Raw genomic sequence first — 16,842 nt, 5'->3', positions numbered from 1 at the left:
ATATATATATATATATATATATATATATATATATATATATATATATAAAATAAACTACCTAATTTTCATTACATGTCCATCATTGTCTTACCTCACTTTCTGCAAAGTGCCTTTCTCCCTTCAAGCATAATGAAGTTCGTCTTAAGGTCCTTTCATCACCATCATCAAAAACTAGTATGAAGTCAAGAAAACACATTGGCACAAGATGATCAGATCTCTTTCCCAAGCTGACAAAATAGGTCTACTATTTATCCCATAATCCATAATATTCTCTAAATATGACTTTCAAGACCTCCACTTAAACATTTATTTAGTTCACAAGCAAAATGAAGGGTGGTCTGTAAGATTCAGTCTAAAAATAGATAAATTTTCAGACACGGAATCAAGCCAGTATGAAGTAAGGCTTTTGGATGTAATAGTCTCAGTCTAATTTAGACATCCTTCTTATCAATACACTGCACATTTCAAGCCATAGCTACTTGCTGCATATCATTTATTATTATCTAACAATCTTAGGGATTTATTTGGTTTTTGGTTTTTTGAGGTTTTTTTGTTTGTTGGTTGGTTTTTTTTTAAGACTACCCATTCATTCCTTACTTATGCTACTTTTTAGTCCTCCATCTTGCTACAACCAACCCCAGAAAGAGACATATGAATAGAAAGAAAAAAAGCATGTGATTGATTTTGATACACTATCAATACTGTGCTACTAACAGACTGGAAGTACTGGAAATTTGTAACTGTAATTCTCACCAATTTATAAAGAATACTTAGTAGACATCCTGTTCTCTTAAAACTCCTGTATAAGGGAACTTCCATTAATTTCTATACACAGCTGAATAAAAGTAGAATGCTATGAGGCTATTGAAAGCTTTGCCTGAGAAAGATTTACTCTTTAGTTAGTTTAAAGCAAACTTTTACAAAGAGAAGGAAAGAAAAGTTACTAGTTCCCCCCACACTGGTTCAGATCCCACTGTCTGAGCCATGTGAACAGGCCCTTTTCAAGGAGCAGAGACCAGGTGGCTGCAGTCTGGCATTCCAGTAAGGTAAAAGTTTATTTGTATGGGGTCAAAGTGCAGAATACTACTCTATATTTAAACTACTTGAAATGTGCTTTGCCCAGTAGTGAACTTTGAAGGAGATGGGGGGGGGAGGAGGGGAAGAAGTTTCAAGTTTTGTGCATATCTGTATGATAAATTTAGCATACTTCTAGTAATAATAATAAAAAAAAATCTCTTGAGGTAGCACGACTATCTAATATATGTGTATTGTTAGCAAAAACAGATTGGTTGCAGCAAGAAAAGCACTTAAGTTATTTGTCAAATAACTACGTAGAACAGTCACACTCTCATAATCTTTGATTAAAACCATAGCCTGCAATAATACCTATATAAACAGGTATGAATACAAATTTAATTAAGCTTGATAAGGTTCTTCTATCTTCAGACTACAGATACCGTTGTGGCATGCTCCACTACTGAATTATCTTTATGGCTTATAATACTTGTACACACAAGGTAACTAAATTTCCCCCTCCAAAAAGCTAGTATTTTAAGGATGGCAGATATCTATATGCCTAGTTAGCTACACTAGTCAATAATATTTTCAAAACATAAATACTAGTAAGACATGTTAACCCCACTGTCAGTATGTTACTCTCAAAATTTTCTAGTTTAGCTATAGCTCAAGAAAGCCACCACTTCAACATTTTGTATTAACTGGGAAAACAAAGTATGAGCTCTTCCCCTCTGTGTTACTAACTCAGCATTGGTACCCACTGATCAGCTAAGTGCAAAGACCAGAGGGCTCAAAGTAATTCTGAAGTTCAGTGTTGTCACAGGTTTATATTAAGTTAAATAAAAAAAAAAAAAAAAAAAAGCAACCCACTGAAGTTTAAGTTTCACTACCCACTCCAAACTCATCAGCTCTCTCTGTACACTTTGATAAATATTTCTTTGCCATAGTTTTAAGTTTTAAAGTGGTTTGGCTGACTGGGCTGTGTGCCATTTGTCATTGCTCTGAAGAGACTTGAAAGTGGATTAACATCATTAACCTTTGTCAAACACGTTCAGTACTGAAGTCAAAGAACTAGTTTTTCCCAAATAATCAGTTTAGGGAACAAATAGCTGGTGACTGGCACCAGTTAACTACTGAAAAAAAAAGCAAACAGAGCCTGATACTCAATAGGAAATAAAGTATCAGTCTAGTTGCTTTCCAATTTTGGAAGCTCTACCTATTTAATGAAAACTAGTATAGTAGAGGAAGAAATTAAGCAAACCATTCAGAAGCCATATGATATATAATATTTTTTCATCCCTAAAAGATAAAAATCCTATAAATACTCAGCATTAAGTAAAATACATGAGTAAAACACACTACACTATTTAAATTAGGACACATAAGGAAATGATGACAGTTAAGAACTGTGTGAGATATTCTGTTTTCCTCAATTACAACAAACACGTGAGTTAGCTTAGAACTTTGACAGTCATGTTATTAGATATTCCCAACCAATACAAGGCAATTATAGATTGCAAAATGGAATTGCGAGTCCACTGAAGTGTCAACTTCATGAATTTATATTTCACTTCCATGGACAAAACAACATGGAAGAAAAAAAGAAATTAATATTGAATAATTAAGTTTTCCTAATCATCCCTCAGACCCAATGAAAGCGTGAGTGTGTGCTTTCAGAGTTTGAGAGTCATGCTTTCAGTCCTATTCCCAGTTTCATACCTGAATAAAGACAAGTCTACCACATGCCTCAAAAGCAGCCCTCGCCCTCAAGCCTTTTCCTGTCATTTTTCTCAGTTTTCTCTAGTTGAAGGTAGAGCAGCGGCCTGTTCGACAGAAGCTGCTTGTCCCTTGCCATACAGAGGAAAAAGTGCTAGGCCACTCTCCATTTTGCAAAACTGAAACAGGTGGACTACAAAAAGGAAAACAACAAAACCAAAAAAAACTTTCTGAAACCCCTCTTCTGCTCCTAAAAGGAAAGCCACTCTTCCCAAAAGGATAGTGTACTATCTTTCATACAAGAGGCAGATAACACACAACTTTAGGAAAGGAAGGTGGAAAACCACAAATTCTCAGAACTCCTTCCTGAACTGCAGCAGGCCAAGGAATTGGCGTAACCGTTAAAGGAAAGTGTAGAAAAAGTCTCTGCTCAGCAGAGTGAGAATGTCCTGCCTGAGGAAAAGAAAATGCACATCAGAGTGTAGGAGTGCGTGATTCCTTCAAAGTAAGCAAGTCCAATATGTTCCCTTTCCACCTTGGTAATTTTCTTCCAGTACTGAAGTTTCTCTCCCCTTCACCCATCATTCAGTTTAAAAGAATGGATAGTCAACATATATTTATGAAACTCTTGACGTTTGGATAAGTAAATACATATATACACACACGAATTACAAAACTAGAAAATTTTTATCAAGGCTGTGTGGTTATCCCTACAGAAGACATTACCAGCTCAGTAAAGAAAATGCTTTTAGAAAATTACAACAGAATTCTCAATAATGAAAACTAAATGGTGCCATAGAGAAGGAAATACCATAGCGTTATCATTACGTAAAAAAACTTTGTCTTTTAAAAATGATTAATAGAAAAGTAACAGTTACATTTAATTTTCTATCTTGATGGGGGCCAGTAGGGCAAAGGTAGAAGGACCATGAAGGGCAGAAACAGAAGGCACTAATATTTCTGGTATTTCAAAGTCAACTAATTACTTAAAGAATAAACTGCAACTTTATTTGACCATGTAAGAGTTTTTAGGTATGTAAGAAATTGTCTGCTCTTTTTACAGCAACTTTTTGAACCTGCAACTGACAGCATAGGTGCACAACTCAGAGCAAAACAACATCTTTGCAGAACAACAAAGTGACAGAACAGCATAAAAGGAAAGATTTCTTTGGATAAATTACCGATCACTTTTATAAAGTGTCAATGTAGAAAGGATAGCACTATTTTTCATACAAAAATATCAATTATTTGAACTACTAAATTGGGGCCAAGTAAGAAGTCTCTTCAGTTAATCACAATGCATGAAATATTTTGTAATTGTAGGTACTTTAAATTTGCTTGTCTTCTAGGGAAAATACTTGTTGGAGACTTACTGAAAGGGTAAACAGAAACATACACTGATAGTGTCAGCACCTTTTAAAAGACCTTTCTTAAACTAAGTTGGCCTTGTGGTTTCCATCTCACTTTCAAGAAGAATCTACTTTACCAAAATTCATATTACTGCCACCCTATGCATGACTTTTTAATGCTAGTCCTAGAGGTATAAGAGAGTCCCTTTTCAATGCACAGTATCATATATTAATGATTTCATAAATATAAGCAGTAGGACAGATGGCACTTTTTTTGGCTACACAATACTTTGATACTATGACAGCAGTCATGTTACGACTTAATATGTTAATGACTTTCCAAGCTGCAAATTCATTCCTCTTTTTAGCCTCATCCAGAAGTAAGACTGTTTAGTTAAAACGTCCAGTACAAACAAATTAAAACCTGTTAGATTAATGTTGAATAACTTGTATTAATTCCTTAATAATTTCTTAAATAGCTTATTGTTTCAACTCCAAATTCTCCCGCACCAGAAGTTCTAGAGGTTGTATTCTGTAAGAATTTACTGATGTTTCAGATGTGTTAAAGAGGGAAGGGAACAGGAACAGAAGACAGTGAGGTATCACCCCATACAATGTAGTCATCAAAAGATGTGTTTACAGTGCCACAATATTTATCTTAGAAGAGGAACTTACAATCTTGTCCTTCCAAAGAAACAAGTATGAAAAAGCAGAAGTATTTTAAGTACTACTATTGCCTCATCTTGTAGTGGGCACATACTTGTTGGGGAAACAGAGCGTACCAGACGAGTACTTCAGTAAATACTTCTGGAAAGAGAATGATACATACTAGCCAGGAACCTATATACTACTATTTAAGAGTCAATATAAGGAAGTGGGAATGACAGAAAAGCAACGTTTCTGCTGGCCAGAGGCCTTTCTTCCAAATATGTTGCTTAATGACGAACACTGACAGAAGGGGAAAAAGATGACTAAGCAGCACAACCTGGAGGAACAGTCTCTGTTCTAGTCCCAAGAATGGAGTTCAATATGCTCCACACAGAGCATATTTAAACAGTGAAAACGAAATGGAAATTTTCTGAATTTCGCTGCATCCCAACCTTGTTGATAATGACAGAAAAGTAACAGAATTGATTTTTGTTCTGTTTGTGAAAGCCTAGGCAAGCTCAAGCTACCACAGAAAAAGAAAATCAAAGATTCCCAGTGGGAATCAGTGCAATACTTCCCAAAGTTAGTAAAAAATTCTCCCGATTGAAAGTTGAGTATCAAAAATGCATTAAACAGTGCAATTTTCAACTCACTATTGATGAGCAGTTATCTCATACAGCTCATGTATCTACAGCAGGCTCATATATGTCATTATCAAAATACTAACCCTGTCCTGACCAAAACACTGTCTCAGCATCAGTTCTCATTTATTTATATAAGAAATATCAACAAGTTGACTAATCAAAGTAATTTTTAGGAACTGTGAAGAAACTTGCCACAAAATAACTGCAGATCAGTTTAACCACATCTTGTTCATAAACATCCCTAAGATTTTAAAAAAAAAGATAAAAAGGAGAACATAGCGGGACACCAGCAATAACATCCTCATAATAGTTATGATATTACTTTACACACAGAACAATCAGTGTTACCAGAACAAGGCGGTCCTGTAACAGATAAGTGAATAGGAAAACAAACCCTCCAGACTGCATCTGCTTGCTGACTTCAAATCCAACAAGTTATGTCACTATTGCTGCCCAAAGGAGGAAAGATTCTATGCTGCACATAAGTAAACAGTTTTTTTTCTCCTTCCTCATCCCATTTGGAAACTTTTATATCTACCGAGACAATGAATGTAAATACCAAGAAGAAAAAAAACGCTCCAGTGTCACCATGCACACTTAATTATTTTCACTACCTACCTGACAAAGTAGTAAACTTTGAACTACCAGAGATGCCATCTATGAATGCCTAGATGAACGTTTGGAAGTTTTGCAGATTTTTGTTTTTCAGCTGTGGAAAAAATATAGCAAGTACCAGGAGTCGTGCAATACTTGTTGAATGACCTTGTAGACAAGGTCTGTACTAACTGCTGATTCATCACTGTAAGAGGGCTTAAGAGCAAGATAATGCAGTGTATTGTGCTACTGGAGAGACTACAGAACTCGATTTAAAAAAAAAAAATCATTTTAAATGAGCTTCAGTTCCTCTACAGAAACATATCTGAAATATCACTGAAAACACAGAAGTGCAACCTTTGACTCTACTCAAAGACTATCACCTTACAAACAAAAACCTACTGTCTGAAACTACTGTAACAGCTCATAAAAAGCTATCTTACTATTATTCCATAAAAAGAGATGAGAAAAAAAATCTACCTCCTTGATTTCATTACAGAATTGTTTGTACATAATTTAAATATTTTTTTTAACAGTCAGCCCACACTATAACAAAGGTGCTTTGTAACAGAAGGCTCCATCCAGTTGATTTGTAACAAGGTTCAGTCAATAGACACTTCCACCATCTCATCTCCTCCTCTACCTGCACGTTGCCTAAACGCACATAAGCGCAAAATGCAGTGCTATTCTCTTTTTTTCCTAGATTCTCCAGAAGATAAACAGCTATTGCAGTCTGCATGCCACAGGTGGACTTAAACAGCAATACAACCCATGAAAGGACTCCATGCAAATACAGGGTTTCCTCAAAATCCACCCAAACAACATTTTTGAGGATGAAAAGAACAAAACTATGGTGGGTCAGGGTGGTATAGAGAACCAGAAAAGTGAGGGCATCTGCTCTGCCACACTTGTGGTTTTGGATTCCTGGATGACACATGCACAGCCCAAAGATGAAGTGATGCTTCTGGGATGTAGAACTCAACAGGATGCTGGGAAGAACTGGTCAAACCAGCCGCACAAACATGACTAGCGCCCTGCACACACTACAAAATGTGTGCTGTTCGAGTTATAAAAAGACAAACCAACAGGCCTCTGGCAAGGATGAAATCAACTTATTGTGGCGGCACTGATAGTTTTATCACCCTTCATGCAAGAATAAGATATATGTTAAGAGCTGAAAGCTGTAGCGGAGCCAGAACCAAGTCAATGTTTCCTGTTAGCATAGAGATCTCCACAAAGCATCAGAAGAGGAAAACATTTTAAAAAATAGGAAAATTTAATTATAAATAGCTCCTGTGACTATAAAAAGCAACCCTGCTCCCAAAAGTCCTAGGACATCACTGTTGGTTCACATTTTCTGATAAATGTTCTCAGAATTATAAACTGGAATTTTCAAAATCCATGCAACCTGAAAGACCAAAACCAAATACTTAACACCTTTCATTTCTGTCACCTGCCCTCCTAAATGCAGTACTCCAGCGAGATGCAGCTGGTGGCTGAGACTATACTTCAGTTCCAGAACAACTCAGGTGGACTCCCCAGAACTTCACTTGCACAAGGACGAGCGCTTGGGTATCTAACTGCTCTCAGCACACACTTACTCAGCATTTCCCACAAACTAACAGAGCAACTACATGAGAGAAGGAAGGTACCACCACGCGAGGCCGGAGGGCAGCACGAGCAGAGACGTGGGGCTCACACAGGTGTCTCAGAAGTGGTGTCTGCCTTATGCCACAGCCAAAGTTGGGCCATGCTGACATACAACACCATACCACAGCCAAAGAAGAAAAACTGTTGGCTTTGCAGACTCATGCAGTATTGAAAAGGAGAAAAATTAATTCGTTACTATTTACGTTAAAATATTCTGCTATTTCATGACAACTTAAAAAGAGAAGACATATCTTTTACACAGAAATACTAGATGAAGCCTGAAAGCCATAATTCTCAAAAAATAAGGATTTCATGCTCCCTTTCACTCTAAACCATATATAAAGCCCTACTGTTGACAGCAAGGTCTGCTAGAAACTGCACATGCCTCTCACCGATTTGGGTTAGTGATTTTTTTTTCTTCTATTTCCTACTTATTTCAGAGGAATACTTAATACATGTTCCCTCTTCCTCTCTTTAGAAAAAGTTTTCCATGGTATTATCTAGCAAATAACAAGGCTCAAGGCTCAATGTATTTGATTTTTCTTTTGTTTGAAGTTGCAGATATGATTAAAATACATATACTTAACGAGAGCTAAGCACATACACTGATCTGAGTTTTGTCAAAAGAGAGATGACACTTCTATTTTTATAAGGCAATAAAAAAGGCCATTCTAACAGCAACTCTTCAGATGCTTACTCAATTGAAATAATGCTTTTCACTTCTATGTAGACATTACATTGCTTCTAGTTCTGTACAGAAGTGATACAAAAGTGTTTCCTTAAAGCACATACACATAAGGATTTCTCTTTTCTGAAATTCTGGTAATGCTTGTAAGATTCCAGGGAGAATAGGAAAGAAGGCAAATACAAGTACGCACTTTGTAACACGGTCTGCATTGTGGTTTCTTCTTTTTTCTTTTTTTTAAAGTCATTTCAGACATTTCAGTATTTACTTGAAGCATTTTACAAGTTAACAAAGGTTCAGGTGGATGATGCGCTAAGTAAACCATAATTCAAACCTGGCTCAGCTGAAATCAGATCTGATAGACCACTCTAATGCTATGCAATTATCACCTAACAATACATTCAGCACTTCAAAAGCATCAATGAACCACTTTAAAATTTGTAAAAATAAGTTCATTTTAAATAACTGCATTTTTGAAGATTAAAGCATCTAACTAAGTTCTCTGGATAACAAATGGCTCAAACTGCTATTCCTGTCATCCCAGTGTAGATTGGATGGAGCAGATTAGAGCTGACTTGTGCAATGGCATTTTCTAGACATTGCTAAACTTTCACTCCAAAGAGCTTTTGTTTCTTCACCTACTTATACCTGAAAACTGATTTCCAAAGGTAATCTCAGAAGTATTTCCATATCACAGCTGAAAATCTGCATGCAACTAAATGGCTACAGTAACATCATTACTATGTAAAAATAAGTGAATTGGTGATTCCATGGTACCTATAATAAAAATAAATCATTATTTATTTTGGGTACATGAGCACCACTAATAGACAGGAGATACTGTTAAAATAGACTAACTGATCATCACTATGGCTCTGTCATTATGTTGGTGACTAAGCAGCCTACTACAGCAAACTCAACATAGTGTTTCTACTGGTTCAACTCACTGAACAAAGCAAAGTTGTTTCAGCTGACTTTTCTTCTTCTTCTTTAGAAGAAGAAATAAAGAAATTCTGAAATAAAGAACCTGATCTGCAAAGTGGACATCATTACACCTCACGAGACACGCATGCAGTTTGTTTTGGTGTATTTTTTGGATAGTTTTACTTACTACTTTGAAAATGCTTGATTGTATATATTAGGGGGTTCCTTACTCATATCAATCTACTTTTAGATCGCCGAGAAAGAGATGCTACATAACACAGAGTAAATAGCATAGGCAAATAACATACTACTGAACACAAGCTTTCTCTTGTGCTTTCTATCTCAGGCCTGACCACATTCAGGAAGACATTCTAGAAACCTGAAGGCCGATGTTAATCCACCTTCCTCTCAACATTTTAGCTTTGAATCAGTGAAGAAGATTGCCAAGTAGTTCTGCCCACCATCTATTAAAAAGGAACTAATCCAACACACTCTCTCCTTCACAGAAACATACACTATATACCTAATACCTATCCAAACCTTTCTACAAAGATACAATAGAAGCAGTGGGGAAAAGATAAGGCTTATTTTTCACGCCTCACTGTTTCTGTACTCAACCTACAACACTCCCTCAATTTTAAGAGTAAAATAACCTTTTTTTTTTTTTTAATGACACAAACTTCACATCTGCTACTTTGGTCAATGTTACCTGAGTTTTCAACACCAATAAGCAGATGACTCACAAAAACGTTCATAAGATCTAGATACAACTGTATTTTCATAGTCATAGGAATATATACTCTACATGCCGTATTAGAGTACTGCATGCTAACTTACTGTAAGATTACTTAAATCCCTCCAGACCACCAGCTCCTAATTTCTACAAAATCCTAGCAGTCTTAATACATTTACATATGGAAAACGTGAGGGTTTATTTTCCCCATTCCGCCTCTCAAAAAATATTTTTGGGGGAAAGAAAGTGACAATAATAAATTAATCCACTGGTTCAAGTTTTTGAGGAACTGCACTTTAACAAGTGTATAAAGTAAAAATCATGGCATACATGATTTATCTCTTATTTGGGAAAGTTCAACAGCTTGTTAAATCCAAACAACAATCCACTAATACAGGGCAGAGCATTTATTTACTGTTCAAATTACCTACTCATTAAGTATTTTTGGCAGAAGTGTACTGCTCGAGAGGAAAAAACCAAAACAAAAACAAACAAAAAACACTCAGACAAAACTCACCCCCAAAACAGGGGACTTAAAGTTCACTTGTCAAATGTAAGAAGACAAGTACGGTAAACAATTAGTAGTTTAAAACTTTTTTTAATCACTGAAGCAGGAATATGTGCAGTTGGTTTCTTGATAAAAATCTTCTGGTCCAAATTCAAACAGAATTAGCTAAAAATGCTACTTTTAAATTAAAATAAGTAAAGAGATTTGAAATGGAAATGCTAGTTCATAAACCATGACATTATTAGTGCAGGACTGTGTTTCCTATCTCTTCTGTATCCAAACAGTGAACCTCAAAGACAACACAAAGCAAAGTTGAAGGTCCAGCGTTCTTCACCGAGTATGTCACATCATAGTACTAAACCAAGTAGATTTTATATCTTCTGCACACCAAAATAACCCTGCCTTCCCTCCCTGACCTGACATACACTACAATTTTACAGCAGTGTTATAATCTTGAAGAAAAATGCAAGAGAGCAGTGAGCTTTGTCAACTGGCAAGTCAACGGGCTTATGTTTAAAGCACACAGTAACAATAATAATCATAAAGTGATAAATCCTTCCAAGGCATCTGCAGTGAGAGCCTTATTCTGATCCCACCAAAGACGACATAACCTCACCTACTGCAATGGAAATGTTGGATTACTGAAAATATCTTCTTAAAAAGGGGGTTAATGAAACAAAATAATTGACATTTTGTGTGATAGAGTATAGAAGAATATGAAGTAAAACTGAATATATTTGGTATACAAGGCAGCTAGTGAGAAACAGTCAGTTTAAACTTACAAGTACTAATCTCAAAAGCAATGCCAAAGAGTAGCATATACAAGACAATTAAGAGAAGCATATTCCCTCCATGCTACTATTTGTGAATATAATGCTCCACTGCTCTAAGAAAGTTGTGCAAAAAAGTACAGGTGCTCGCAAAGCTCTCCAATTCAAATACTGTGGGGGTTTATTTGCTTATCTAGTATTACTTGAATGTTGCTGGGTTTTATCATTCCACCGTGAAAGCTGTTTCGGAAAAAAACCTAGAGAACAAAATGAGCAATTCTAATTATTCAAAATAAATTTATCTTCCAATGAATTCTTCTCCAACACTGAAATGTTGCTGATGCTGCATTCTGGGGTTTGTACTGCAAGGTTTGTATTCCAATAACTGAAAAGCTCATGAACCTCCAACACAAGAAGCAAAGTAGTTTTCTATTTTGCTGAATATAATCATTATTTGAAAATTATTTTAAAGCAAACAGTTATTCACATTATAAATGAATGTCCCCTCTTTTCTTTTTAAGATATATCAACTCTTTTCCTAATTAAAAAAAAAAAAAAAAAAGCTTGTCTTCTGTTGCTTCATACAAAACACAATCCTCAACCCTACACAAACCAGAGGAATGACTTCAGAATGCAGACTACCAATGTTTTTCTTGTGTACAGGATTGCACATAGCGAAGCAAGGTTTGCATTTCAGTCATTCATTACATGCCACAGGTTTTCAGCTAGAAGTGCAACTACAAGGTTTATGTCTTAAAATCTGCAAAAATTATCCTGAATTTCAGCGAATGTAACTGACATCAGCGTATATACCTTGTGCCAAAGAAAACTTGATTGTTCAGCCCTGCAATTACCTGTGCAATAGCCTCCCTGAACATCAAATAATTATCATCTGACTCTAATGGAAAAGGAAACAAGACCTGGACGACTTTAAAAAAATCCCCTCCAAAATCTCTGATCTTACAATACGAGATATAATCACTTACTTTTATTACCTATAATTAGAAATATATGGTTCAAAGATTACAGACCGTAAATGAAAGCATGTGGCTGCTCACCTACAGTATACCAACTAGCATCTGTCAACTTGCTGATAACAGCTTCTTGAAAGGATCCATCAGGCATTTTGGTTTCAACCATTGCACCAACCTGCAAAAAGGAGTATCTCAAGGTTACATGTAATGCCAAACTCATATAATGGAGAAAAACACATGTAGGCATTAATTCTTTCAGCAAGCTAGACTTTTTTTTTTTTTTTTTAAAGACTCATTTTAGCTAAATGTTACTCTGTAAAATTGAGTACCTTAGCTGGTAAAAACAAAGTTCCTTAAGTATGAAGGTTGAACTGCAAGTAGACAGTAAAGCGGTAAGAGGCTCAGAAGATCCAATTTCAGCATGACTTACATCATCACCAGAAATAACAGAAGGCTAACTGGAAATCAATATTCAAATATATCACAAAAACACAAATCACCAAATATTTTTATATAAAATACACCAACGATTTTAGAACACAGAGCAATCATATTCACTACTGTCTAAACAGGCTTGAACTTCATTTTGTAATCAAGTTCTCAATTACTTATAAGAAGTTTCAAAGCTTCATTACTTGTAAGAAGCTTTATATCCCATAAGGAGATACAAAAATCACTGCGTGCATAACTGTTTGTGTATGAAGTATATTACATGGAGAAGCATAAAAAGCCTCTACAAGCTACAAGAGTAAAGACTAATTACTAAGACTCAATATGATCTAAAGCAATGAGCCTCCTTCTGCTGATGTAAATTCTGCAGAACGGGTACTCACCTAAACAGCATCAAAATTTAGAATTTTACAAATCAATTATGTGATTATGAAAAAGAAAAAAAGGCATGCAATATACATACTCTTAGAGGTCCTTTCACTTGGTCATCTTGCACTAGCTGAGTTGAGTTATCCCCCTTCAGAACCACCTGAAAAATATTAAAGAACTTTTCTGTATCTCTTTTTTATAATATATATCTTATTTTTGATAGCATATAAAAAGCATATGAAACTGTATAGTAATCATAATTTGGAAAGTAAGATCTTTATCAGTCAGACTCAAACATTACTGAACACAGAACACTGGGCATGGATGGTTTTACTGACAGGAAGCCCCAAGTGTCACACTTAATATTTCATCCGAAACATTATAATTAAAGAATAAGGCAAATCAAACATCAGCTACTCCAAGGCAAAGAAAATACATTTTGATGTGAGTTTGGATATTGATGCAGTTTGGGGCATACCTGGAATTGGGCATCCAGATCAGAAGATTAAGCAGGTTTTTCTCTCTCTCAACTTCAACTGTAGCAATTTATTGACAACACATTGAGTACTACATTAAAAAGCTCTCTTTATTAAATACGTATCAAAAAAAATCACCAAACTGAATACAATAGCACCACTTCTGCTGCCTTGAGCAAGAAAAAGTTTTTATGGTAAAGATGTACAAGTGTATTGAAAATAAGGATCAGTTACAGTGTGAGTGCTTCTCCCTTTAAAATCCCACACTTGAGAAGGTAGCACTGATGACACAGAGTGAATGTAAGCCTATGTAATTTGGATTCCCGAGTTTGCAGACTCAGTGTAGAAACATAAAAGATGAATATTTAGATGTCAACATTGTTAACTGTTTCACTGCTATTTGTTACAGCAAAAACACCAATGGTGTTTTATTAAAAGAATTCCAAAATTCCTGTTTCTATTCAGAAATCAAAAGTTCCAGGTGTTTCCTTTCTACCTAGAAAGATGTCCAGTTTTCTGGCTCCCCCAATTATCCCCCAACCATCGCCTACACTGTAGCAGTATTTATAACTCCAGTAGTGTGCTAAAACAGCATTCGTATCAACACACATTCAGGTTAAACTAAAATTGCATAAAGTGCATTATTAAAATCGTGTATCGGCATTGAGGTGAATGTAGGTTGTCCTGATACTCAGAAAATACTGGACTTTCTGGACTCTTTGCCCTCTTGGCAGATGTGTTGGGGTGTGCCTACCTGCTCTTAATCACAGTATCAGGCTTACTTTGTTAAAACTTCAATTGTTAGAATATAACTGAGACAGGGTGACAGGAATTTCCATCGAGTCACAGCAGCCTCATATGCTTCCAAATCTTATCAATCTTATCTAACTTAAGAGACTGATAGCTTGTTCTACTTGATCTAAGCATTAGAGCACGCAAAAAATTAGATGTGTAGTTATAAAAAGAAGCTTTCATCTCTATTTATTGGGGGGGGGTTGGGTCACTAATGTCTTATTTACATATCCTGGACAAGAAAGTAGGAAATGGCAAGATTTTGACAAAACAAAGAGGAACAATTTCTGTATTTCCTACGAATACTTTTACTTAATTACGTTTTATTCTTGCTTTCCCACAGTAGCACTTACAACAGTACTGCAACACCAAAATAATTACTTTTTCAGTTGTTTTGGCATAAGACTTGTGAATATGAATGAATATTATGGGCCAGTACTATGCACGTGTAGAAACTCAGCTACAGCCAGGGCATGCTGCTTGAGAAGCAGCAGCAAGATGCTCAAAACTTAACAAATGTTATCCCGGCCATTTCTAAAACCTGGTCTAAGAAACTAATTATTGCCATCTTTTTTTGCTGCTATGTTGATTTATTTTGGCACTGCCTCTTAAGTTCCAAGCTATAAAACTGAGAACATCAGTTGGAATGAAATGGAACTTTTGTTTCCGTGAAGAGGCTGCTCTTATTCCTTATTGCTCATGTAAAGCCATAATCCTGTATTTGTGACATCAAAACTGATTGCTGTGAAACTGATGCATTCACAAACAGAAGACAACCGTGATCAGGAAAGAAGTAGCTAGAATAAGTAATTTGAAAGCTCATTCTTGTTCTAGCATCCTGCTTAAAAAAAAACCCAAAACACACACACCCCCTCAAAAAGAACAAAAACCACACCAAAATATGAAAAACAACATTTAAATGTTCTTTAAAATTCATACAGAGAAGTAACGAACATTTCCTAGTCTTCAGGACTAGGATCTTCTCTCACAGTCCTTTCAAAACATTGCTTTAATAAAATGAGCAACAAGCAGAGTCTACTACCTTGACTTTCACAAGCCTTTTCACTGTCTTAATCTTTGCCTCACAGAAGGCACCACGGTACTTGGCACTGACATCAGTTCCCACTGTCAGGTAGGCAGGCTCATCTGCTGCCTATTAAGAAACAACAAATAAGAACAAAGTTTAGTTCTTCTTATTTATTTTTACAGCTACATCATTCAGTATTTAATTTTACATCTAAACTTTTAGACCTACTGACTTCTAAATGATAAGCAATGTCTGCACTTGGAATTGCAATTAGATTAGACAGTTCTTTAAAAGAAAAAAAAAAAACAAAACTAAAACCCAACCAACAAACAACTACAGTGAGTTTTGTTTTACCAGTGATGTGGACACACACCCCCCCCTCATTTTGTGAGCCTAATTACTCTCCCAGAATTATCTTTGAGGGTATTGAACAGATATTTGAAACATCTCCTTATAAAAAGGGTAATAATGTATAAGAGCAATTATGAAAGTCCTTCCTATACAGCATACAAAAGGAAAATATTTCAACTGAAAAAAAAGCAGTATAAAAGAGAGTTGCACTTTTTTCAGCTACAAGCAATCTAATGACACTGATGATTTAAAACATTTGAGATAGAATGTTACAGACTTAATAGTAAGTATTGGAGTAATAGCTAAGATTTTTTTTTTTTCCAGTTGACTAAAAGGAAGCCTCCAGAGAAATTTGTTGTAATCTTTCAAACAGCTGTTAACTAGTATTTTTCTTTGCTGAAACACCTTTATCAAAGCTTAATTGCTTATGCATTTTTAAGAGAGAGAAATATTTCTCATCATGTTTTCCTTAATCTGGACTTTATTACTCAATATTATACTTCACTGTGCTCGAAGCAACTGATAAACAGGGGTAAAATTACCACGTTGAAAATGCTTATCAAGACAGAAAATCGGCACAGAATATAAAATAAATAGTTTTCTGGGTTTTTAAAAAAATTATTAGTTATCAATTCTGAAGATTAAAAAAAAGTTTTTCTCTCTTTTGTAAACGATACTGCAATTGTTAAGCCTTTTACTGGGGGGGAAAAAAAAAAAAAAGAAAAAAAACAAAACAACCAACCCGGCAACCGCTAAAGCGGGACAAAAGCTGTGGTTTTGCAAACTTGCAATAGCAGCTGCTGATACAGGAAGCATTTGAAGACAGTAGCCCAAAGGACAACAACTCAAAGACGTCGTGAATTTTCAGCCTACTACTGCAAGAGCTGAGCTCACCCGCCCCTCGGCTGGAGCGCAGGATTTACAGCACGCCCCGAACCCCCGGCCAGCGTTACCCGACTGTTGCTCAGCCGAGACGGGCCATTAGAAAATGAAATCGCCAAGAGACACGAGCGGAGGGGCGGAGGGGGGGAATGGAGCCGCTCCCCGCTCCGGAGCGAGCCTACCTTCATCTTTAAAGGTTATTTGAGGGATTCCAGCTCCAAGACTTCTCCTCCCCGCGAGCACACGGGAAAACGCTGCAAAACAAGGAGGGCGGGGGGGTGTG

At 36.0% G+C, this 16,842-nt stretch overlaps 1 protein-coding gene across 1 annotated transcript in view; it reads right to left on the bottom strand.

Moving 5' to 3' along the window:
• Positions 1-16,837, bottom strand: part of ARID4A (AT-rich interaction domain 4A) — a 46,271-nt gene extending 29,434 nt beyond the window's left edge. Inside the window, exons 1-5 of the mRNA XM_026849203.1 lie at positions 16,742-16,837; positions 15,342-15,452; positions 13,126-13,191; positions 12,297-12,387; positions 92-171 (exon numbers count right to left, since the gene is read on the bottom strand). Coding sequence (XP_026705004.1) covers positions 92-171; positions 12,297-12,387; positions 13,126-13,191; positions 15,342-15,452; positions 16,742-16,747 — 354 coding nt within the window. The 5' untranslated portion in view covers positions 16,748-16,837. The remainder of the gene's footprint in view (positions 1-91; positions 172-12,296; positions 12,388-13,125; positions 13,192-15,341; positions 15,453-16,741) is intronic.
• Between the last annotated feature and the right edge of the window lie 5 nt (positions 16,838-16,842).

The sequence above is a fragment of the Athene cunicularia genome (genome assembly GCF_003259725.1).
Source record: "Athene cunicularia isolate RWA chromosome 5 unlocalized genomic scaffold, athCun1 chr5_part1, whole genome shotgun sequence".
Taxonomy (NCBI): domain Eukaryota; kingdom Metazoa; phylum Chordata; class Aves; order Strigiformes; family Strigidae; genus Athene; species Athene cunicularia.
The sequence above is the reverse complement of the archived record's forward strand: the minus strand, read 5'-3'. Positions and strand labels throughout refer to the sequence as shown.